The following is a 25,735-nucleotide window of genomic DNA, read 5'->3' as shown; positions in this document are numbered from 1 at the left end:
TGTAAAACACAATCGAAAATGCAGGGATTTGAATTTAACACAGCCTTTCAGAGTCGATGTCGCAGAACAGGATATGTTCCCCGTTTGCGACAGCTGCTCTTTCTCGTACAAGTACCAATTATAGTCGGTATGAATCGATAATCTATCCGAGCTTTGTTCAATGAAATTGAAAGTGCTTTGTACAGAATTAAAAGATACTGTGATCTGTTGTTTTTGATATTTGTTTGCAGATAAACTGTGTGTCGCGAAGTCAGAAACACGTGCCGTTCATAAGAAAATGGAAAGTAAAAGTGACAAAATAGAATAATATCTTTGAATTCAAAGCATAATAACTGAGCCTGATTAGCACACTGTGTAATTCCAAAAATGGCATTAAGCAACCTATTCGTTTTTAAAGACCCATCTAAATATTCAAATGAAATTAAACTTTTTAATTAACGTTGTATTTAGTTTACCTTTGGCAGCCACTGTACATTACGTTTTTACGACATTTCTCTTTGTATAAGTAATATTTTGATTTCATTAATATTATGGTTTGACTTTCGCGCAATTTTTTGGATATGTCGTCAGATTACATCTGGTAGCGGCTTAATCTGTATAACACTTGCATGCGCGCTGTGCGTGGCTTGTATTTTATTACCAAACAGAAGCTGCGCTACAAAACGAAAGCAAAGAAATAATATTTTTTTGGCTCTGCTGTACCGCATATATACTGCTAATAAGGAAAGCTTGCAAAAGCTTCTTATATCAGCAGAATAAAGCTTGTTCTCAACCGTTCCAGAACTTCCATTGTGCACTCGTAAGAAGTAGTAATACCAGTTCTTTGGAACAGAACTGAAATGTAATCTTTTCGATTATTTTTCGGGACGACAAAAATACAACGCTACGCTCCCCGCCTAGCTCATACGATCGTGTTCCCTGAAGCCGCTGTCTTTGTCCTGCGTATTTGGAATCCATTCTTTCGCTATCTCACTTCATACTGATTCGAAGTGGTCCTCCCTTGCGTCAAAAGTGCAGTTATGCAACAAAACATATCTCAGACTAAAGGGAGCAGTTTTTCTGCTGTTCTTCCACTTTTTTGTGTTTGGTTTACCTTGCTGTTTTGGTTATGGCTATGCTTGGTTATGGTTTATTGTGTTCGGTTACCTGCGAATTAATTCAGCAGGTAGTGAACAGTAGTCTGGCGAGTTGATTCGTGGCTCTAGAGCCGACTATGACCGCTTCCTGTTTGATGGTACACCAGTGGAAGTTTTAGAGACAGTACCGGTGAACGTATGCTTCCATTTACTTTTCAGCCTCATACAGACAAACTCGCAACGAGACTCGATGATCGCACTCAAACTGCTCAAGGTGGTTTCGCTTGTTCCCCACCTAAGTACTATTCTACTCCTTAACGTGAGGTCCTTTTCAGTTTGGTTTCAAACCATTTAACCTATAATTGCACGTATGCGCGGATTTTTTCTCAGCAAGTTCTTGATGAATTCTGGCTAGCCAAATCCACCTGGAAGAAGCACCAATCCAATACTAGCGCACAAGCTGCCGAACAAAGCGACGGTACCATCTGAAAGTGCAGAAAGATAAAATTGTACAGCCTGAATATGAATCGAATTTCTTTCGTGGCTTTTGAGCAAGCTTTTCTGACAGGCGTCTGTGCCCGAAGCGATAACAAGCTTTGCTTTCAATACGTGCTCTACTCGTCAAGACTGGCGTAGAACAGAAAAGTCATTACGCCCCGCTCTAGCCGGAAGCAGAAAAACTAAGATGTATTAGTGCCGTTCGTCAGGCAGGGAAGGTCCCGTTTGAATGACGTCTACACAGACAGCAGTAGTCCCGAAAGGCGTCTACACAGACAGCAGTAGTCCCGAAAGGAATGGACGAAAAAAAAAAAAAACTTCTTCGCTTGAAATGACATTGAACTGATGTTAGAATTCGCTTGTATAAAAAGGAAAATACTCATTCGCGTTTTCTTGTGCGCTAAACTCGTTTCGAAAGTGTTCTAAAGATATAAGGGAATGTGGCTTCTCTTTCATAAAAACTTCTCTCCTGGAGGCAATCTCATTATACACTTTCCCGCTTAGCTGGCGGCCTTAAATGTTTAGGTGTTATTATGTGGCGCTTAATATTTTTTGTGCACATTAGTAATATCATGTTAAGCTACCAGCATTCTGCTCCGACCCTTCATAATACTCAAATCTTTCCCATCAAGAGCTCCAGCCCAATGTGAAGCGAAATGGAGTATATATTAACCTAATGCTTAAATATGAAGTTCATGCCAAATAAAATGGGTAAAGTGCATTACACGTTTTGCCAACACAGAATAAATATTTGAAGGCACGGAAATGTTTCAAGACCATGGATACACTTCCACAGAGTGGACGTGTTAATGTCCTCGTGAAGTAAAGGCAAGTACTAAACGCGTACTCAAACCATTTTTAGCTGTTTATGTTGTTGCAGCGTCTGTTTGATAAAAATTACAGGTATTTATTATGTTCGCAGTCTTTGATATCTGAGCAAACGTTTAGGAAATAAATTCATGTGTTAACTTCGCAGATACTTGGTTATTACCGTCTACCTAATTAAACGTAAAATTCCCTCAGTGTGTCTCCAAATAAACTTCACATTATGATATCGAAGAAAATGCGTCTGTAGGCAGTCACAGAAAATTATGCAGTGTATCATAAAAATGAGCTCAATGGAGAGAAAGTGTCAATTTTAAGAGTAGAGAAACTTTTCGATAACCAAAATAATTCAGCAACTTCATACAGTGCAGTTATTTTCACATTCATATTTTACGTTCGCTGATGTAAGTTATTTACTTGACACCGAGTACATAGTATTAACATTTTGGTATACTTTCCGGGTCATGGATATGTAAAAATACGCCCCGATTCTACGGGTGGTTGAGATGGTCTATTTCGTTTAGCGTACGTTTGTTTTCATGTGCCGACTAGGAGCGTTCAAATACTCCTCTCATTGGGTAAAACCGCACTACACAGGTACTCCACTTCTTCAAACCTCGCTGTCAGTGCCTTCGTTTATTCATTGGTAGATTTTCAATAATATCTAACCTTAACAGAAGTCTCACCTCTTTAAAACAGTCGTACATCTTCTCACCCTGATTGTGCGCTGTAGGTAGATTTAGTTATTGCGTATGCTTTCTGATTCTCGGAGCATTTTTTTATCCAACAGTTGTAACATGCGTAACAAAGCAAAAGAAATTCTGGAGTCAGTGTTGGCGTTGTTATGTGGTAAAAAGACCTGTATTGCTCGAACCGACAACGGACCTAGCGTGGGGATTGTTTTACGTAACGAGACAGGTAATAGGCGGAGGCCCGCGGCATGGCGGCGTCGGTGTGGCAAGCTGTCCTTTGACATGGAAGCAGAAGCAGCACATTGCACACTGTGGGAAACGCCCAACCAATAACAGTCCCACGGAGGCACCATGTTGTCTCATTTTTATATATGTTGTGTGGTATTTTGAGCAATAACCTTTAATTCTTATATACGGAACAGTGTCCGTGTCTGAGTGGGCAAAGGGAACCGCTGGTTGCACCAATAATGGTGTCGCGGCATACCCTTAAAAGCAGAGCTCAAGTGTACCACAAATGTAGCGCAGATCACAGATCCCTAGATCACAGAAATTATTTTTGGTCACCTTGGGTAGTAATTCTCGGATTCAGACTCGCACACTTAATTCCTGGGTTTTGCAATGTCTTGCCGGGTAACACGGAGGCATAATACATTTTATGTGTAGTAAATAGATGGTTTGATTTGGCTTGGTTTGTCGGATTTAACGCCCCAGAGCAACTCAGGCTATGAGAGACGCCGTAGGGGAGGACTCCGAAAATTGCGACCACCTGCGGTTCTTTAACGTGCACTGACATCGCACAGCACACGACTATATTGCAGTAGTTACTCTATATTTTTCTTTTGCCATGTGTCCAGGCTTCTACTGGAGATTTCTGTTCTTCACTGAAATTTAATTTTTATTCCAGGAAGCAATAGAATGACGACAAAAAAAAAGAAAAAAAAAATCTACTTCACCCTAGGCCCTGAGGAAGACATTTCATCTTGTCCAAATGCTACCTAACGAACTACCGTACTCTTCTCTGAAAATTTTGTTCATGTCGCTTTATCTTGAACTGTAGCAAAAATTAGCAGCCGGGCGATTCTTACATGTTATCTAAAGTCTGACTTGAAAGGAATACCAGTGTAATTTGGCGAAAATGCGCGCGCCAGCCTCTGAGTAGTATAGGAGAGTGATGCCTCCACGTTCCTAAAATATCACCCAGCTGCCGATTTTTCTTTTTCAATAAATCAGCTTCTATTTCCCTCGCTTGAAGCTCCTTTACAGTAAGCTTCACAAATTCTGGCTCCTTCAGCTTGAACAAACTTGCGGAAGCGAAATGCTGCCTATCGTTCTGCAGCTTTTCACTGCTGTTTTGCAATAAAGTATTCTCACTGCACATTTACTTTAATTTGTGTTTACTTTTTTTTAGATGTCTTCTTTAAAGTCTGTCTCGTTTAAATAACTTACTTTGATCAGCACAAAGTGACCCAAATACAACTCCTAAACATATTGATCTAGGCGATATGTCATTGGTTTTGGTTAATGCGAGTTCTAAACGCATTTTTTTTTTGAACAGCAAACACCATGAACTAGGCTGGCGAGCGTTGAGCAGAATACACGCCAGTCATTCTAAAGCTGTAAAATCAAGATGGAAGGGGAGCAGAGCTTCTAACCCAACTCAGTGGCGTTGACAGGCAGGCCAGGAAATTCCGTATTTCGAGAGCCTCAGAAACCAGATGGCGCGAAAACTCAATTCCAATCAGCGCTCCGAAATTTTGTCGCTCGGGGCGTCCCGTTCCTCAGCCGAGCGTTTTCCGCCTTCCTGTTTGCTTATTTACACCGCTGTGGCTCACGATTCCTTTCCACTACTCGGCAGCATAGAGCACACGCTTTCATTTTTTTTTTTCGTTCTTTTGGTGGCCTCCTTTAGGAATGTTTGCAACGAACTTTGTTCGGAACTGCACACAACTGCAGCCCGACAGGCAAAATTGTTGCCTATCGATACTCGAGCATTTGGCTCTTATTCTCGAAATGGAACAGTTTTTGCACCAAGAACGCAAGTTGTGTGCAGACGCGCGTTGGGAACCCATCACTGATGAACTCAACTTACTCTTTCTTGAAATACTCCTGAAACGGGCCTTATTTAAATCTATAGCTTAGTAAACATCACTGGAAAATGCTCTTTAACCGCCAAGAAAGGCTTACTGGGACACGGTATGGCGTGGAAGATTCCAGAATACGAGTATGAGAGGGTGAAGAGGAGGATGCATTTTCACTCGCCGGAGCTCAAAAGTGCACCAACAGGAGGATTTTTGAGAGAGTGGAAGTGGCTGCAGACGTGGTGAGCGATGCAACGCCCTTCTGAAAGGTAGCGGTGGGTGGATGACTTACGGCTAGGTGAGTGGATGGCTTCTGGAATGTAAAGGTGGATGATCTTGATCGAAGGTTCTGGGGGAGCCAAACAGATGCAGAACGATAGGGGTGTGGGTGGGGTCCGTGGGGGGGGGGGGGGGGGGGGGGGGGGGGGGGGGCAGGGGACATAAACTTTTAGGTAAGCTTTTTTCTATTCTAATGACTCAGCAGCAGAAGCCGTATGGGGAGAAAAAAAAAAAAAAACCTAATGTCGGTGCATCTCACATTGTAACCGGCATCGTTTCCTGTCGGGCAGCAAGATATACTTCCGAGACTTGAGGATGGCGAAGTGGAGACGAGAATTTAAATGTGATAGCATTAGAGGCCTCGTCCTTCAGAAAATCTGGTTCCATAGTTGTGAAAGAAAGATGAAGGGCAAGGCTCTAGTAGATGGTAGCTCGCAGGTGACTTGTATATGCACTGACTGGTCGTCCGAGTGCACCATGTCAAGAAACTACACGAGATGGTAGAGTTGGCATGCGGTGAGGACTGATTTTTTCTTTAAAAAGGGAGAATGAGATCGGAATCTAGCCTTCCAGGAACCCTTACATCAGCAGTCGAGCAAACTTTTGGCGTATCATAGGTGGTATTTCACACGACCACACTGACGATATAAGACCTGGCTGAGAAGAGAGGGTGAGATGAACATCGAACCATCCAGAACCCTTTGATTCCGAGCCAACCAGCTACTCCTATGCCACCGAGCCCATTCGGACGTTTTAAAGTGGTGATATATATTTACGTTTGGTGGTCTTTCACGTGATGCGGAATATTAAGATTGCAAGCTCATAATGTGCAGGATAACAGACCAACACATCAAAGATTGCTGAATAAGCGGGTGACAAAGTGGACACGAACGAAGGCCCAGAGAAAAAGCTGTCAAATAGGAGCCCTTAACATTGTCGAGTCACAGTCGTGAAGGCCAAGGAAATTTTGATGCCAGCTCCTTACGCAGAAAATCCGATGCTGAGGGCGTTTGTGAGCATAAAATTACGGGGCCTGACTCTGGCACGTGGTAGTTGCCCAGTGTCCTGGGTATATAGATTGGTTGCGTGTCGTCAGAGAACACGTGACATTTCAGGTGCTACCATATCTGGCTTTCTCCTTGAGATGAGAAGGTAAGATAGAAATTGAGCCTTCCATGATTGTTGGACAAGAAGTAACCTAGAAGTGCTCCTAGGGTACCGGCTAAGTTCGCACGCCTTGTTCAAATCGGAGCGTTATAGGTATCGATGTCGGGTGGTCTTTCACATAAATGGGTAGCTTACAAGTGTATGCTAGTGATTGTAGGCCACATAACGTTGGTCAAAATTAAGGGCTTAGTGATAAGGTGAGTAGCATTGTGCATGTAACCGATCGAGGATCCGCAAGAGGGCCACCGAGGGGTGCCATTCGAGTTTTAGCGTAGCGCGAACCGCCATCAGTCACCTTATAACCTGGTATCGCGCGCCGCAAATGTACGATCTGATTGGTCCCGGCGCCACAGGCCTGTGTGCCGACTTCCAGAATAGGGCGCCATTTAGCTCCGGCAAGGTGATCTGGGCACGTGCAATGCAACGCGTCGTGGCGGATGGCGGTGATAGATCGCAGATGGCGCTGCGCTAAATATCCTTATTATCGCTGTTGTGTGGTATCCCTAAAAACGGAGCTTAAATCCTCTAAATGTTTCGCTCTATACTTCCAGGTTGGGAAAAACACAAAAAATCAAACTTCAATATTAATATTTACCATTAATGGCTGCGAAAAACGCGAAATCACAAAAGGAAGTATGACAGGAAGACCTTTACGCGTATATTTACTGGATCATCGGTTAGTGGCAAATCATTTTTCATTCTCTTGCAGGTTTAGTTCTATAATATGGTGACTAGAAAAGTGGATGCAGTACTAAATACGAATAAAATATTTAAATAATTAGAGCTGAAAAATTACAGTTGCAAAAGTCTCATGTCGGCTTTCACCCAAACGCACGAAAAAATGGACCACATGAAACGCTGTCGATATAGCGAACGAGAATAGCCCTTCCTCTACATTTGCGCATTGATGAATTTGTTTTCATCGTAGAGCTTCTTGCGAAGCAAACATTAGAAGAAAACTGTGGTCAACATTAATTGCTTTAAGTCCTCAAGTACTATTTTAATAAAAAGCAGGCAAAATGTAACGGTGGCTTACGCTCTACAACACTTAACTAGTAGAACTATGTTCGCACTCTAGATTGTTGGTCGTAGAAACAGGGCTTTAGCCTTATCAGCCTTACACTCACTACAGGGTAAATTCCTCGCCCAGACTACTGCATGTAACTAGTCCTGAGCTAGGTTCGTCCTTTAATCGCCGCAAACTTCTTAATCTTATTCACTCACTTAACTTTCCGCCGCTCCCTGCTTCACACGAACTTGCGTTTCATTGGAATTCAATTGGTTACCTCTAGCATTATATGTCATGCCCATCCCCACTTCGTCTTGTTATTATGACTACGATGTCATTAATTTGAGCTTGTTCCCTGACCCATTAGGCACACTTCCTACCCATTAACGTTACGCGTACCCTTTCTGCTCAGTAGGTCTCCACGGTTCTAAATTTAAGTAGAACCTTTTCAATTAGCCTCCACGTTTCTGCCCCATAACTGATTACCAGTAACAGCAAGCTCTTATACACTTTCGACATAAGAATTATGATTCTTCAAGTTATTTCCCTTTCACCATCAGGATCAGCGGTCCCTACAAGATCTCAGTAAACGTATTTATTCAAACATTCTAGCGTTTTATTGCATTTTGGAAGCTGTTCCTTTCCGATGCTGTTGTGCATTACTTTGCTCTTATGCATATTCATTTTAGGCCTAACGTTTTACTTTTATTGTCTGAATGGTTAATCGTTGTTAGCAACTCGACCCTTGATTTATGTAAAATGGCAATGTCATCAAGCGAATCGCAGTTTACTGAAGCATTCTTCATCATCTACAATCTCTAACTGCTCTCATTCCAGGCATCATGAATACTTCCTTTAAGCAAGCGGGAATACTACTAAAATATGAGCCCTTGCCTAACATCTGTATCGTTGCTATGAAACAACTATTATATCTTACAGTAATTTCACATATGAATCATCTACATCCTATTTCGTAACGCCTACATTACTGCTGTGGTTTAGACTAAGTCAAGTGCTTTTTCGCAACCTACAAATCCTACGTATAAGGGTAATGTATGTATTTTTAATGAAGGAATGCATTTAACTGCCGCATTTGCAACCGCCACTGTTCGTCATGGTTTCGTCCCCTAGGAATTCAGGACAGTTATAAGCGCCGTAGAGAGACTTAGATGAGTTTCAAAAAGTTTCGTGTGTTGTTCTGTTACTTCAAATATCGTTAAGTGAAGCAGTACTAACGGCCATGTTTTTTTTTTCCATGCAGCACACACAATAAAGACTAGCGAAGGCGCATGAATAATAGTCTGAGAGATTTTATAGCACATGCACCCCGGCCCAAAGAATAATCGCCGCCGCGTGATATAAAAGAAGGATCGCGGTGTTGGCACCAGATGGCGCCACTTCTCCGGGATGTGTGCGGAAAACTACTTTGTTTATGACACCCGAATGTCGATCAGCGCGCATGCATTTCTGCAGTATAATCATCTAGGCGAAGAACGGAATAGGCCGCTAATTTTTCCATCACCTGGTTCATATTTTGGACACTATTAATTGTGAGTTGCAGAGTAGCTTATAGCAAATACTGTGCGATCTTTCGGTTGAATGAAATCTCTGGTCGTTTATGATTCCATAAGAAAGTACCTTCGCAAATGGATGGCAAGCTCATCGGTATGCACATTTCAAGTCAAAATCTTGACATTGCCTTTCTTAAGGATTAGGACGCTACCTTTCTTCCATGATCCCTATGGATACTTTCTAGGTCATGAGGCTGCGCGTAAACGGCGGTCAGCTCTTATAGACAATCCCGCCATCATCTTCTAACCAATTTGCAGTTATCTGAGCCTGCCCAGCTGTTTTCTCCCTTTACATTGCTTCTAATGCTTTCTTTACTACATACATATTTACCGGTTGCAGCTAGCACAGAAACGGGTTAAGTGGAGAAATATGGGAAAGGCCTTCGCCCTGCAGTGGGTATAATCAGGCTGATGATGATGATGATGATGATGATATTTACCGGCGGAGTGTTTTATTGTTCTGTGCGACAGATATTCCCATTATCCTCCAGCTTACTTCAACTACTGAGCAGATTTGTATACAGCTCGAGGCTCTAGGAAAAATTAAGGAAATGCGCCTAAGTCTGCTTAAAGCAGATATGGCGAAATCCATTTTACAAGACCGTTACTATTAACTTCACCGTCATTGTTATCCCTGCTATTTTTATTATCCCTAAGTTCTGCGTTATTGTCATCGCTGTTATCATTATTTCTTGTTTGTTTTTTTTGTAAGCACTACCCGATACGAAGAAGACGCCATAGATCCAAACCCAAATCCCTATGCTAGACCAGGAGAATTACAATGTGTTAATCACCAGCCCAGCATGGAGTAATAGTTTGCGCGGGCGGCTGGGGATCAGAATTTTGTGGTCACAGCTTCAGTTCACACTTTATGTAGAGGCCACACATGAGGCAAGAAAGGCTTTCGCTTAGAATCGTATCTAGGTTGCTGACATTGCTTGTCTTGGCCACATACATTAATTTTTTTTTCGCCGCGTCAGTTTCTGGGCTACCACCGGTCTGTAGTTATGCTCGATTCTCTCTAATTGTTTAGGAGGATTAAGGCAAGTCCCCATGTCGAAACCTTGGCTTGCGAGCTCAGGCCACCTCTGAACCCTTGTTCTGTTCTTTTTCATATTGTATAGCCATCTCCTTCCACTCGTTCTACCATCAGTCCACATCACAATGCTATAATTTCTTACGTCGAACACTTTGCGCTTATTTGGTAGATTTGATCATGTCTGTTCATTGATTTGGGAGCTTTCAGACTTGGACGTTTCTTAATTACAAATGGTTTTTCTTAAATAGTTTAACGTTATCCTGTCGAATCATCCTGCCGCCCGCTACCGCGCTAACAAAAATGATATCTTTGAACCTTCCTCCCTTCCCCCACGGCGCGGATCAGGTGTCCACAGAGCAAATGTGACAGCTACTGCGACTTTCCCTTCCTGTGAACAAATTATTATTATTATTCAAACTGTCGCCCATTCCTAGTTTAGTCCGTTCCCTCTGTACATCTAGACTGATTCGGGGCCTTAATACATTAAGATAACAACACTGCTCCTTTCTGATGATTTTTATATCTGCACAAGTCCTGGGATAAAGAACGTTGTGAAACCTGTTTCATTTTTCAGTCTCCCATTCGGACTTTTTTGTGCCCACCTGTGGCAATTGCGTTTGTTGAAGAAAATGTTTATCACCCGTAAATTATTGCGTTCGGCGAACTATACTGATAACTTTTCCTTTTTCTTTCTAGAGCCTATGCCGTAGTCACCCGCTGTTTAGTCTGCAGCCTACTGCGTATTTGTCTTGGCACTGGAGCTGCCCATCAGTACAATATATTTGTGATTTTACTTTATTGATGGCTCTGCGTTCATGGAAGCTCTCGACTACGTGGTCCTTACGACTAGATGTACGCGCGCAGACCTGTAAACCTTTAGTTTATACCGCTTAATAAGCTTAGTTAATGGTACCTACCACACACTGATTGATGATATAGAATTCCTCTCCTTTTAGCCACATGCCTATGGACCAGGTTTCTATCATCTATTTCTCGTCTCTCTGCTGACCCGTACAACATAGTATGTGCCTATTCTTAAGCGCAGTATGTGCTTAATTTGTCCCAACCTCACTAATACCTACTAAATCCCATATAATGCCCGCTAGTTTCTCGAACAGCACTGCTCGCAAGGCAGAGCTTACCCGCAGGCAAAATGAGGGAAAGCGCGCCTGATTACATGTTGCAGCCGATATAATTAGGCGTAGTGGCAATTTATCCGCAGTTCAAAACTGCGCCGCGCACATAGCCCGCGGTGAAGCATTAGCGGTACATATTCAACACGCTGTCATTTTCTTCCCAGAGCATTTTTCACTCTGCACGCAAGAAAGAACTCCACAACAAAAACGCGGTTGCAAACAAAAGCAAGTCTGCACGTGCGGATGGTACGCGGAGTAAAGAACGGGCGATAGTTAATCTTCTCAAAGGCTGCTGCACAGAATCAAGCTTAGGGGCATGCCATGTTAATTTAAAATCTGCACCGTGAAACTGTGTAAGGCGATTATATATAGCTTAGAGTTGTTTGTAATAGACTAGAATCACATAGAGCCTCTAGAACTTGGACCTCAACGCATTGGTTCTCGGGCTCGTCCGCTCTGGCAAATCCCTACACATGCATTACTGCTATCCTGAATGTTTACTGGGGCATTAATTAACAGCGGTGCATACTTTAGCGTGCCAGCCTAGTCCTCGAAATATGAAACGTGTATAAATTCGTATTTAACTGTAATGCATCCTTCTGTGCTTTATCTTAGACGCTACGAACTGGCTGTGTTCCCTTCTCGTTCTTGTCATTTTGTGCACAGTACCCTTTGCTTTATGAAGCTTAAGTTTGCTAACTACGATCAATCTCGTACGTTAGTTTTAGTTGCGCTGTCTTTAATTATGCAGCTGCTTGCCATAAATTTCCGAAACAAAACAAATTCAACCTTTAGGCGAGTTATTAATGTGCACCGCATAGCAGCCCCCCTCCCCCCCCCCTCCCCCCCCCCCTCCCTTCCTTTTATGAACCACGAATACGCAGTTCTGTGCGGAGAGAAACAGGAAAATGAACAATCCCAAATAAATGAAAATTATTATGATGTCCACTGAAGGCCACAAAAAAACGGAGAAAACCGAGGGCAAATCTTTTATTTATAATGAAGGTGCCTTCAAACATGACGAGAAAACAATATATAGAGGGGATGTGAATGGCAGTTTTATCGATCGGGGGTGAGAGCCATCAAAAGCAACTGGTTGCACAGAGAACACGTGATTTGATGAAAAAACGGTGTAGCGTCGGAATGCATGTCTTACACGTTGCGTACGTGGTCGAGAAATTTTTAAACTCTAGTTTCTTAACTAAAGCTAAATAAGTCATATGAAGCCATCTTCAGCACTTTACTACATCATGAAAAAATATTAGTTGTCCTTAATTATACTGCCGAATAATTATTCCTCATCAACATCACAATGGCAGGCAGAATAGAATGTTTGTTCTAACTGCTCATCCAGGGAATGCGCACAAGCAAAGAGAAAGCAACATACCGAGGTGCGCAATTCAAACTGGGCTACTGCTAAAGGTGTCCAATAAATACACAGTGGTGAAACTATGCGCAAACTGTAAAAAAGGAACAACTCATTATACCGATAGGCAGCTACCCCAGCGTACATCGGGCATTCTGTCACTGATATACCGAAATTTCTTTCTCGGCAGCAAGAGCGATGCATCCATGAAGCAGTGTTAAATTTCCTCTGCTGAGCAGTATCCGTCACCAATTGCTACGGTTAGCTTGGGCGAAAAGGTTTTTAATACGCGTGGGTTGAAAGTATCAGGCTTGCACCCGTAGTAGCGGAAAAAATAATCGGCCCCATCATGGTGTCGTGCTTTCGTTAAAGTTACCGTATGGCGGAATACTAGTGTCGGCGCTGTATCTGCTAAATCGTCTGACTGGCTGACAGGGACGTTACGTCAGAGTCAATCAATTTCGTTTCAATAAAAACATCGTTAGACATATACTGGAATCGAATCTTTATCCCTGGATGGTAAACAGCGAAACTCGTGGAAGGAATTCATCTTAGTTCACAGCAGTTACCCTCTGCACCTACCTCGTTAGCTTAGGTTAGAGCTGAAAACTGCCTTACAATGGCGAAATCCACTTCTCTTGTATTTATAGCGAGGCTTGGAGAAGCGGTACCACAAATGCAAGGCCCCTGTTAGGAAAGCCGTCTCAGACGTTCACAAGCCCGGTGAGCGTGGCGTGGGGATGGGAATACGTTTCGAAGCCAGGGGCGACACATTCGGTTAAGATGAGTTCTCGCCCCTTTTGGAAGCCTGGAAATGAGCTGGACTCCATTTGGCCTACTGGAATAAATTCCACTCTACCCCATTGGAATCCAACAATTGCCGTAGCCGATTCCTGACCGCCTCAATAGCTTTTTCCAAATTCCAAACCCAACTACGTCCTAAAAAGAGAGATAAAAACAAATTAGAGGGTCTCCTAGATGTATCTTAAGAGAAGAATGGCGAACGCCTACTCTTCTTCTCCTATCGTTCGCATCTTATCAGTGTTCGTTGCAGTGCTACATATAATTATAATTGGTTTGCAGGAAAGGAAAGGCCCAGTATCGGTCACAGTTTGTCCGGCATGTGTGAGTTTCGACGGTACACCATAGCTTCTGTGGCATGGCGTTTCTTGGTGCGCATTCACGTGTGAGATTGCAGATGGTAGGAACTCTAGACAACAACTAATATCGCGGAATCTTGCGGAATATGACACATCTCGCGCACGTATCTCGCGCACGTATCTCGCGCAAAAATCTTGCGCATAACTCTACCGCACGAGATATCGTTCGACGAGCCTAGAAAGGCTTTCGCCTTAAACATCTATCCTCCCCCCCCCCTCCTTTCTTAATATATATATATATATATATATATATATATATATATATATATATATATATATATATATATATATATATATATATATATATATATATATATATATATACATATATATATATAGTGCGAAAGCGTTAAATGCCTCATGGCCCGTCTGCGTTGTGAGCAAAAAATGACGGGCACCGAGCTGTCCACTCCCAGCTGGCGGCTAGAGAGGCCGAGCACTGATTTTTCGGTAGTTTGTGCGAATTACGAGACAACATGGTATCAGAAAGTTGGGAAGAGATGGCAACTCGGGTTGCTGGTTCGAGTTTGAAAGGTGCATGCCGAGAGAGGTACGATACTCCTATGCCACGCAGACACGTTCATACGGCTTGGTTAAAAGCCGGCCTTAATATGTAGGGTGGCCATCTTCAAGCGCTACTGGAATTACGTGTAGGTCAGTGTAGTACGCTAATACGTTTCTGTGATTTAGGTACAGATTGAAGTAGGCTAGCGAACGAAGACTACATTTAAGTGAACGAGAAACCGCAGGGCGAGTCGAAGTCGGGGCCATTATTATCATCATCATCATCATCATCATCAGCCTGATTATACCCACTGCAGGGCGAAGGCCTCTCCCATATTTCTCCACTTAACCCGGCCATTATTATAATTAACGCTATCGTGTCGCAGCCCTAAAGGCGGAGCTTTATTGTCCCTATAATTATTTCCAAAGAGAAGGGGGAGTTTAAGGGAAGGATGGGATTCGAGCCGTTCGACTTCGGATGCATGCGCGAACTTTATCTTCCGGTATCGCATCGTGTAATTTTTTATTATATAGATGGTGTTCGCAGCGTGTCTCATGAATCGCGAGCCAAGCACGCAAACTTTACACTACCACGAAACGTACTCACGCAACTGTCTTACGCAGAAATAAATGTCCCCTCATTTTTCCCTCTTCACATGTGTGCCATGCCTTCTTCCCGCATAAACCTCAAGAAAACGGAGCTCGCGACAAGATGACATTTTTTGCACTCATAAAACAGCCTGTGCGCAATTTGCTGCACCATTAGTGTTGCCTCGTTTATCGCGTTGCTATTTGCACAAGTTTTCAGATTCCATAAACACGACAAAAATGTCACATTCTAGAGTAACCTTTTCCAGCCGACATAATATGCGGCGTTAGCATGGATTGAGAATTGTGGCTTCGCCTGTTTCGTTCCTTTTTTTTTTTCAAGCAATACATAGGGGCCCTGTTAGCGTATACTTAATGCAGCTGTCAAATCCAGAGGGCATCGTTTGACGTAATTATCATAAATAGTTCAACCTTTTCCTCTTGGAAAGAAGACTTTTTAATCTCATAATGACAAGTTTTCTTAAGACAGCGTCATCTATAGGCCTCGGTGCTCGTGAATCATATATTCTCTTCTTCCACAGTCTCACCATTACAAGTATCTAACACGCTTGAAGTGCAAACTGTCACACTGTCTTGATACATGAAATATAACCACCGACAGTTGTTCTGATTGCGAGAGCGGCATGTGTAAAAGCGTTGATTTTAGGAACGTTACGTTCTATAATTAATTATCACCGCACTCCATCGAATCTATGTACAAACATTTAAAACTCTGATATATGGCAAACTAAATTCAACACGCATTTTTATACACATCTCATACATAAAGCAAGAAATATTTCACGATCTCGATTTTCCACCCCTCCCCTTACACGTAAAGCTCTCATTACAAGATCCATATGTGCGTCATAAGAGAAACGTCGATTACTTTACTGTTCTTTAAGCTTCCCTGGATAAACTCGCTTTCCTAGAGGACACAGAGCACTCGCCGGAAGTTTATTTCATCAGCTTCCGCACTCAGCCGTTTGCGGAATCAGACGCTAACGAGGCGAACCAACCATAAAGCAGGGAATAAAGCTCAGGACAAAAAAAAAAAAAAGAATAACCCAGACCTTCCAGCACTGAAGTGATGAAGGGAGAGAAGACGAAAGATTGAGCAGTCAACCATCTACAAAGAAAACACCCACATAGAGGACAGATGACGCCTACGCCGATGGCAGGATGCGCGGAGTGCCAGAATCAATGACGCACGCGCCCAGGAGACGTGTAGGAGGAAGCAGGCAAGTATACGAACGACATCGAAATCCCGGAGGCGAAAGCCATTTGTCGTTTCTCTCTCGACAGGGTGTCGCAGGAAACGGACGGCACAACGGTGGTGGCTCGAAGATTGTGCGTACTGGTGCGTCGGGCCTACCGGATCACCGGCGAGGGGAGAGGGGAGACAATTTCAAGTTTTCACTAAAAGCTTTCGAAGTGTGCGGACACGTTGCCTGTCCCGTCAGACCAAACAGGGCGCTCTGCGGAATGCTTTCTAGGAGAGAAACAACTTAAGGTATTTGCAATCCGAATTGCGTGTGCCTCTTATTTTCGCGCTTGCGTGAAGAGCGTTGAAGCCTATAATACGTGAAGACTCCTTCCATTCCACTTCTCGCGAGCTGTTCAGTTCTCTAAGTTTCTTTTTTTCTTTGCGGGGATTCAACTTGTCCCTCGAGAAAAATGAAACTTCCGGTTATAATATCTGTCACCATTCGCGGCGAACGATCTCCGGTGACAAGAAGAAAAAAAACAACAACAAGAACGACCGTTTGAGCCGGCATTTTCAAGATTTGCGATGTATTATACAATTCTCAGTTCCTATCAAGAAACAGCAGCTATTAGACTCTGTAGCCCTCTCATCCCCTCTCTCATGAATTGAACGACCGCAGTTTCCATTGCGTTCGCACTCTGTCATAATTTTCGGCTGTATATTAGCTTTATTCTCATTTTAATAAATTCGCCCTTATGTTGCATGCATACTGACATATCCACAATATACTAGTCATATACATGACTAGTATATTGTGGATATGTCACTGTAATCGAAGCAGGGAAGAAGTTAAAAAATTAAGGCTTCGACGAAAGTTCGTCGGATCAGACATGGTAGTAGGGTAAAAAGAATTGCAGTCACTGACCACGGCAAAATTAAAAAAAGACGTTTCGGAACCCGTACGGGGCCCTAGATCACCGACCCGTATGGGTACCGAGAAGTTTTTTTTTTTTTTTCTTTCATGTTGACTTGGTCAGTGACTGCATTTTTTTTTTACCCTAAAAGGTTAAGAAGTGTGCATGCTTTTCAAAGGGGCTTCGGTAGCGCATTGTTCGATAGTGATAAGGTTAGTGAAATGTTTTCTGATCTAATGAAGTACTGAAGAGACCTAAAGACCTGAACTGACCCTCCTGCGTCCAAGCAGCATCAGAAGCAGAAATTTGCAGCGAGAGAATACTTGCGACGGGGTGCTGAACTCTGATTCTCCCATACATGTATATGGTACTTGCGAACTTTTACATATAAATTCCACTGCTGTTATGTGGTAAGTAGAGTGAAAAACAGGCGGTTTTGGCTGTACCATAGTTCTTGCTATGGTATCAATTGACTCGAACGGACTTGGCTGTAGTTTCCGCACAATGTGTTCAAATATATAAGGTTGAAAAACAAAGCAGTCCTCTTTTTGGAATAAACCGCATTCTAGCCGCTACACCCAAACACGATTTTGGGAAACTTCATATTACCGACTCATTCAAGGAAACAGCAATAGTTCTAGCCTTTAGGTAAACAGACAAAGGCCAGAGCGCGGAGTCTCACTGACACGCTCCTGGCCAGCATTACGCTCCTGTCCGCTTCTGGCTAAATCTGGTCGGGCGCTTATTTTTATAGCTGCCAAAGCTACGGAGTGAAGGACCCCTCTTGGTTTGTTTGTTTCTTCAAGCTCTGAAGTGGGCAGAAAAGAATTTGCAGTGCGCAAAAAGGACGTCGATGTGTGTACCGTTGAGTGCTAGATAGAAACTACAAATGGGTGCGTGGGGCTTTGGGTACACACCATGGTCTACTGCGAGCTAAGCGAATTGTTTGGCTTTACTGAGGATTATGACGATGTTATGTATAACACGATATTGTATATTATATAGCATCTGATAGACGGCCTGTACATGTGTTCAAGCAAATATCACTGATCCGCTGGGCAAAGGAATAAAGAGAGAAGTAGCTGTAGCAGTCAAACTCTTTCTTATCTATAGGCAGTGTTAAACGTGTCACTGGAAATATTCGCACCTATTTCCGCAGTACCAATGAAATTTTGAACTTCCCATGCTATCGTGTGATAAGTAAGCGGCTAAAACTTTAATTTCTCTACCTCTCTTTTTATTGGACATAATTGATGAGGTCACACTATAGGTAGCTAAAAATTTAGGAACACCGAGCACCTCGAGATAGTGCCTGCAGTGAAGCCAACTCTAAAGCACCTCATCGTCTGATTTTTTAATATTTATTCATCGGCGTCCGATGAGAACGTTTTGTTTTCCTTTAACGGCATGAGCGGTTCCATCTCGCGGAATGTAATTTCTCACTCCTGCAAAGTAAGAAAACTAAAATTTTGATATTGTCGCAGCGGTATACCCACAAATGAGGTCTGACAAAACGAAAGCCTACCTTGTGTTACACCTCATTGTTGGTAGCAGAAAGAAGTAGCGGGAGGAAAATAATCAGGCCACTGAAACTGTTTTGCAAAGTCTGTAACAATTACTTTCTTATTTCGTTGGGCAAGAGCTGTTGAGGAGATTTTGAAAAAGTGTTAAGCTCGCTGTTGATGTGCCGTTAGATTAGACATTCTACTGCGAGCGTGCTTGTGGAGATTTTTCTGGCCATTACGCTATTCTTGAGATCCTGGAAAGAAGATAAGAAGAGGAATGCGAATTTCGCACATGCTACTGAAGGCTCTTAGTGCATTGCATGTGAGCGCTGTGCATTGACCCCTGTGCATTGACCTCTTTAACAGCCATGAAGATATGCAATGTACATGGAATGCAATGTGAGCAGCAACACACTGTTTCTCTTCATCGCTAAGTACGACGCTGCGGATTTTGTTTATGTAGGCCGCCATGAACAGGAATGCTCGCATATGAACGCAAAACACATGAGAGCGTTATGTATAGCTTAGGTCCCACATAGAAGAAAGGCAGCTTTTTCTGCTCATGCTTCTGTCGATCAGTGCTGAGGCAGATTCTCTGGCTAATAACGCAATGCAAATTATATGTCCCTTGTCCTTGGCGTGCCAAGTATAGCTGCAATAATACGTTATATATTGGCTTTATTATACTGTGGACAGATGTGAGGCAATTCAAATAAATACAGAATCTCCAATAAAAGAAAAAAAAAACGAATAGAAGAACGAGCTCGTACTAAATGAAAAAAAGGTTCAGAGATGAACCGCTTCAATGTTCAGTTTTCGGCACTTTAATAAAGCACTGTATAGAAATCACGAGAACGTGACGTAAGAGGCGATTAATTAGACAAGGGAAATTTAAACCACCACGAATAATTGCGTGAATGCCGAGCTGCGGTGGCTGAGGGTTTAAGATGCTGGACTTCAGAGGCAAAGGAAGTGGGTTCAACACCAGCCGCGGCGACAGCATTTTATTGGATGTGAAACAGAAAGCGATGCCACTGCAGGGCAAACAACCCAATGTAATTCAATTTATCATGAAGCCATCCACAAAGGCATACCGTGAAGCATGTGTTGCTTTGCGACATTAAACCACCATACCATACCATACTATACCATACCATACCATACCATACCATACCATACCGTACCATACCGTACCGTACCGTACCGTACCGTACCATACCATACCATACCATACCATACCATACCATACGGTACCATACACCATACCGTACGATACCATACGGTACCATACCGTACCAAAGTGTAATAATAAGGGCGGGGTGGTGGGGAAGAGAATGGTCAGAGTGGCTACAGGCCTTATCTCCCGGGCAACATCAGTTTCTGCTTTGTTTACATTATTTGTTGATTTTGCTGTAATAGCCCCCTCCCTTTTTTTCCTGCTTCAATAAATTCTTCGCAACCAATTTACGTCGATTTACGTTAGGTAAAATCTTGGTTTTTATAAAAAAGTAATTTTAACAATAAAATCAGGCTTGGGAAGTATCGCGCCGAGCGCAACTTGCTCGCTGGTTTCGTTCTCCGCAGAAATGCAAGGGAGGGCGTAGAGGGAGCGAGTACTCTCCGGGTACATGTACAATAATATGTTCAAACGGGTATTTCTAATATACAGACGGCGTCACTGGAACAGGTTTGATATTTGGCCGCTGTCGCGACGACAAGCATATGTGCTCGTGACTCTGCGATAAGCAACAAAGGTGGGCACGGATCACTCACAGTCGTAAGACATTAGATGGTTGAAATGATAAACAGCGGCAATAATGTTTCCATATTTTCTAGAGGCAGGAAGAGTAGCTCGTGCATTGGTTACGTAACACTAAAAAAGATGAGGGCAGACTGGAAGGCTACCGATGCACTACCAATTCAAATTTTTATTTGAAAGATCAAGTGAGATAGCTTGGGTACACACGAGAAAATAAAATAAATACAGAAGCGAACTAAGCAAAGTTGTAAGCTTGCGTAGTGTTTTCGAAGCGACAGCTTTAAGGCTCCCCTTCAACATGAAGCTCGGTGTTGTGCCGTTGGCTCCCGAAGTCCGGTAGAGATAATCATCACAAGTGGACATGTCATGACGTGACAGCCACATAACATCGCGTACAAATTTCACAAATCTCGTAACGTTCATGAGAATTGTGTTGTCATGCCTTAGGATGAAAGTCCTTATAATGACATATGTAATGAGACTTAAATGTCACACATGTCTAAAATGAGACATTCTTTAAAAGAAATCAATTTGTTTTGGTAAAAAAATGTAAAAAAAAAAATTGGGTTTCATGAAGGATTCCAACCCGTGGCCTTTTGTTTGAGAGCCTCAGGCACTACTGACTAGTTAGCGGCGTCTATAAGTATGTTGAGAGGTCTTTCAGGTAAAGTGATATCTTAAAACTGTATGGTAATGAATACGTGTTTAATTAGGGAAGACCACAGGCTGGCGTTGTGTTATTGCCTTAAAGTGGAGCTTAACCATCTCCACATTTTATTTTCTTGTTCATCTAGCTACGTCTTGTACGGATGATGGGTAAGTCCTTTTCGGGCTTCCGTGTCTGCGCTTTAATTTAACCATGAAGACATTTAAAAACCTACACCATTTCTTTAGCAGTGGTACATACTCACGAAAACCAAAAGTCGCCTACTTTTCCCGAAAAACAGCGCTGTGGGAAGCATTTTAAAAGAACGCTCTGCGCTAGCAGCTGGAACCACTTTATTGCACCAAAGAGTTTCCTAGTCAGAATAACTATGTCGCTTTGGGCTGAATAGCTGAAAAATATCCTCCATTTTTATTTGTGTCTGTGTAGACAACTGCCAATGATTTTGTTTTCCTTTAGTTAAACCGAGAAGGCAGCGTTAACGACCCCCGAGATATCTTATGTCCGGTTCGCTTTTAATGGTTCAGCCGTGCCCAAACTGCCCATGTTAGGTTGGTTTGGCGAGTTTTTGTAGCCGGAAGCCCATTTACGGGGGAAGCAGCTATAAGGATGTTGATTCTCGACTTGCTGCTTTTGCCACTTTCTAAAGAATCTTATGTCTCGATCAGGCTATCTGGCTGCTTATGGCATCGCTGTTGTCTGCATGTGCACCTCGTGAAGATAGACAAGCAGTCTGGGAGTTTTCTTTTTGGTTTGTTAATCTGGCTGTTTTTAATGTGGGTCTCCGGATTTCCCGATGACTTGAAATCTCTCTCCTTTTTATTTTAGCGTACAGACTGCACGCAACTAATTAGCTAGACACCAAACAATCAAACAGAACAGAGACACTCACTATAGGAATAGCGTACAGCATACCTAGAGCGTCTTAAATGGCACTGCGCACTTTTTCAATCAGGAATACAAAAAAAAAAAAACATCAGCAAAGTCCACAGGATAACAGGTCCCCCCTAGCACACGAGATATGATCAAGCGTCGCAACCCGACATGCCATTGATACACACGACAGTAGAAGTGGGCTGCTTTGAGCAGTGTTGGGAGGTCGACTAACAACCAATAGATCTGCAGGATGTGAATAACCGAAAAGAGTAGAGAAAACTGAGAAGGAAAGAGAAGAACCCCAGTGTGAAGAACCGAGAAGCTACGTCTCCATGTTTCTTAATTACCTAATTCCCCACACAGCGTCCGAGAGCCATCTCCTTCCTTCTAGAACGATTTTTTCTGAGTACAATATGAGTAATCGTATTGGGCCTATAGCTAAACGATGTCTTCAGGTCCATTAGAATAAATTACAACATAAGTGCAGAACGCGGAGACGAACATATGTTCTGTAGGAAATTCAAAAAGTAGGTAATTTAGCATCAGAATATCGTGAATTTTCTCAGCTACTTCCCTTTAAAGTGCTCATGGAGTGCAAAGATAGAACGCATGTTGAGCTAAAAAGTAGTTTGCTGGAATTAGCATATTTTGATTAAGCAATTATTCTTACTGCTTGTTTGCTCAGTCGGGCTATAGCTTCTGGAAATGATTATTACATATTACAGCATGACTCCGGGAAGTAAATTATTTGGCTGGCTATAAAAGCCGTGTGCATGGAGGACAAACAAAATGGTAAAGCAAATCGCAACCAGCCTGAGCTGACAGACAGCCTCGCCCACTGCTCTGTTGAAATGCCGAGCAATGTTACGGGAGCAACCCATGGTCAAAGATAGTGGCTCGGTTCAGAGAAGACTAACCAGTAACCTGCTCCACTGAGGAGCGACGATGGTTGCTAGGGCAACGTCGCTGCCACAGCCGCATTCTGGAAGGGTTGGCTCTAGAAAAAGGGGACTGATTGTCTGATCGATATTCTACCAGAGTGTTGAAGTGCTAACCGCACGTGTAAATAGAGTTGCTTCTTCCATTTTGGCGTTGGAAAGAGGCGCACATCCGTTTGTGCCGGGTGCTCAGGCCTTTCCCTTCTCCCGCGGTTACTCTACGCTCTCGTTCCCGTTCTCGTGTAACCTGTGAAGTAGCGACCCCGCTCTTTCGTTCTAGAGTGAAATGCAGGAAACATCCGCAGCGCATTCTCTGGCAGACTGTAGTAACGTCGTCAGTAAACAAGGGGGAGGCATGAAATCTACTTTAGAGTGTGGATCGTTCATGGAACAAAAGCAATAAATTTTCCTCGAAGATCTGCAGTGCTCGTCGTATTCAGCTCTCTCGCTCTAGGCGGCGAGAAGAGCCGCGCCATATTTTCCTTTAGTGCTGGCCCCCTCCCATTCACGCTTTGAAGTGGCCTCAGCCGTCATGCTATCATGCCGTCATTGCTCTTGACCCACTGATTGCCCCAAAGTTAACTCCATAAGTCTTGACAGGTGCAGCTTCACGCTGCAATCACCGATGCTAATGCTCCCTGAAGGGTAATTTGGTGGCTCCTTTTACTTACCTTTAGTTAATACAAAAACCGTAAATAATTTAGGGAGCAAGGTTTAAAAAAATTGAAGAACCATTTGTGGGTGTAAATGGTAGCTTGAACAATGCTTAGAGCCCGCCGTAAAGTCCATCTTTTGAGGGGACAAAGATATTAGTGCTAACGTTTGTAATCTCTCCTTGTAACAACACATACTCTAAGAGATTGCGATGACGAAATTTCTGCCATTTGGTCGGAATTGCATCTCTGGAGTTAAAAATGGACTGACTTTATTTACACGCACAAAATTATCTGCTTCTGCCTTTAGCCAATAGCAGAGAGCCCGCACAAAACTCGGTATCGGCAAACAAAAATTTGCGATTGCAGTTGGTGACTACAAGGTGCGAAGTGAGAATTACAAATGAGGACTGCAGCACGCGTATTCAGGCAGACGTGTCTCGAAACTTCGCTTCAGTCATGCGCTGACACCGTGAAGGACCAATGTATTGCATCCGCTTTTGAATTACGTAGCCAGGCGACGAGAAAGGGAAGTGGCTTGTATACAATTCAACAATTGCAAAGATTCTCACTGAAAATACGTAGGCTGCTTTGTGGCGGACTTGAATCATGGAGCGGAGCCCGAATTTCGTGCGCCTAGCACAAAGTCTTCACTTTCCTTGTATCTCGTATGATGTTAACTGACAAATGGTCCGTCTAAGATAAATGTCTTGATTTGCACCTTTGAACTTACGTACCAAGGATCAGAACTTGTGCAGGGTACCGTACCTGAGCACTAATCAGCATGAGACAGTAATGCGCCAGTGAAAGCTTCACGCGTGAGCTGTTTGTTTTTTAAGAATTCTAAATTATCATAATTTTTGTCTGTACACTAATCGGCGTGCGATAGTAAGGCGCCAGTGAAAGCTTCATGCGTGAGCGGTTTTATAAGAATTCTAAAGATATACATTTTCTCTACATGTCGAAAAATTTAAAAAGAACTTTCAATTTCGCGTGGTCTGCGCAAAATTCCATATCGCACTGTGCACACCTTTGAATGCTTTGTCAACAGATTGCTGAAGTACTTCAGATTGAATCTCTTCTGCATTCCAGAACTTTCAAGAAGCGATCTGAAGATCTGGGAGGAACATTTTTTCAGTTACGTTCAACAGCTGTCACTTGTAGATTAATGTCAATGATACCAGATAGTCTGTCACGTTTTGACAACTCTCCGCGTAATGAATCGTAGTTGATAAACAACTGTATTTTGTAAAAGCCTAAATACAAAAAAGAAGAGAGTTCATGAAAATAACGGTAATGCCTAGACCTGTTGAGAGGCTGTAAATTATACCTGTGCCTAAAAACCACACGGAATATTTCTGGAAGAAGTTTCGCAATAATGTTTCATCGCAGTAGAGAGAAGTTCGGGGTTCTGAACAGCTGTCTTAAATACAGGCCATAATGATCTCGATATTATTCTGCTTAATAAAGAAATACTTACATGTGACAACATTTATGACCCTGTTTATAATAAAGCCTAATTCCGATCTTCTAAGTCGAAGAAAATAACAAGGATTGAATGGAGGCCACATATGGACTACAATGCAAATAAGCCCAAATTAAATGCAATTTAATACGCGGGTGTTCTTTCTAACGCGTCGTTCCCTGCCGCGCCACTCCATCCAGTGCACAGATGAAAGTGGCAGCGCTGGTGGGTTTCCATGGCTTCTAGTAGTGTACGAGACTACAGAGCCAAAACAAATACTAAAAAATGTTAGGTAAATGATATTATATCGTATACAGTCCCGTGCGCTAGAATAGATGGTAGGTTAGAATGACGGCCTGCGGGGCGAATTCGTTCATGATTTGAAAACACTACGGCGCAAAGGTGACAACTGAAGAAAGAATACGGCACACCGACAACGCATGCGTTGACTAGAATATATCGAACATTCGTTTTTACAAGTTTATACCGCTAGTGATTGATGAAAGGAGTGCGACTTACGTGGTGAACAGTTCCACGGAGAAAAAGACGAAGTCGCCGTTGCCCATGCCGAGGTCGTCGGCGGTGAGCATAATCTCCCGCACTGTGTCGGGAGACGCGCAGATGACGACGACTGCAGAAATGAAAGGAAAGAGAAGGATTTTTTTTTTATCAAATTGCCGACAATCTGCTTTTTTCTTTCCGTTTTAGAATACCAGGAAAAGCCCTGTGCTATAAACAACAATAATCACAAAATGACCATACTTTA

At 42.9% G+C, this 25,735-nt stretch overlaps 1 protein-coding gene across 1 annotated transcript in view; it reads right to left on the bottom strand.

The window, feature by feature from the left end:
* LOC146186016 (atrial natriuretic peptide receptor 1-like) overlaps window positions 1-25,735 on the bottom strand; it is a 250,043-nt gene that overhangs the window by 133,506 nt on the left and 90,802 nt on the right. Inside the window, exon 3 of the mRNA XM_084607971.1 lies at window positions 25,489-25,600. Within this exon, the coding sequence (XP_084464097.1) occupies window positions 25,489-25,600 (112 nt within the window). The remainder of the gene's footprint in view (window positions 1-25,488; window positions 25,601-25,735) is intronic.

This window comes from Amblyomma maculatum, chromosome 6 (assembly GCF_055883805.1).
Source record: "Amblyomma maculatum isolate TAMU_Amacu chromosome 6, ASM5588380v1, whole genome shotgun sequence".
Taxonomy (NCBI): domain Eukaryota; kingdom Metazoa; phylum Arthropoda; class Arachnida; order Ixodida; family Ixodidae; genus Amblyomma; species Amblyomma maculatum.
Note: the sequence above shows the minus strand (reverse complement) of the source record. Positions and strands in the feature narration are given on the sequence as shown.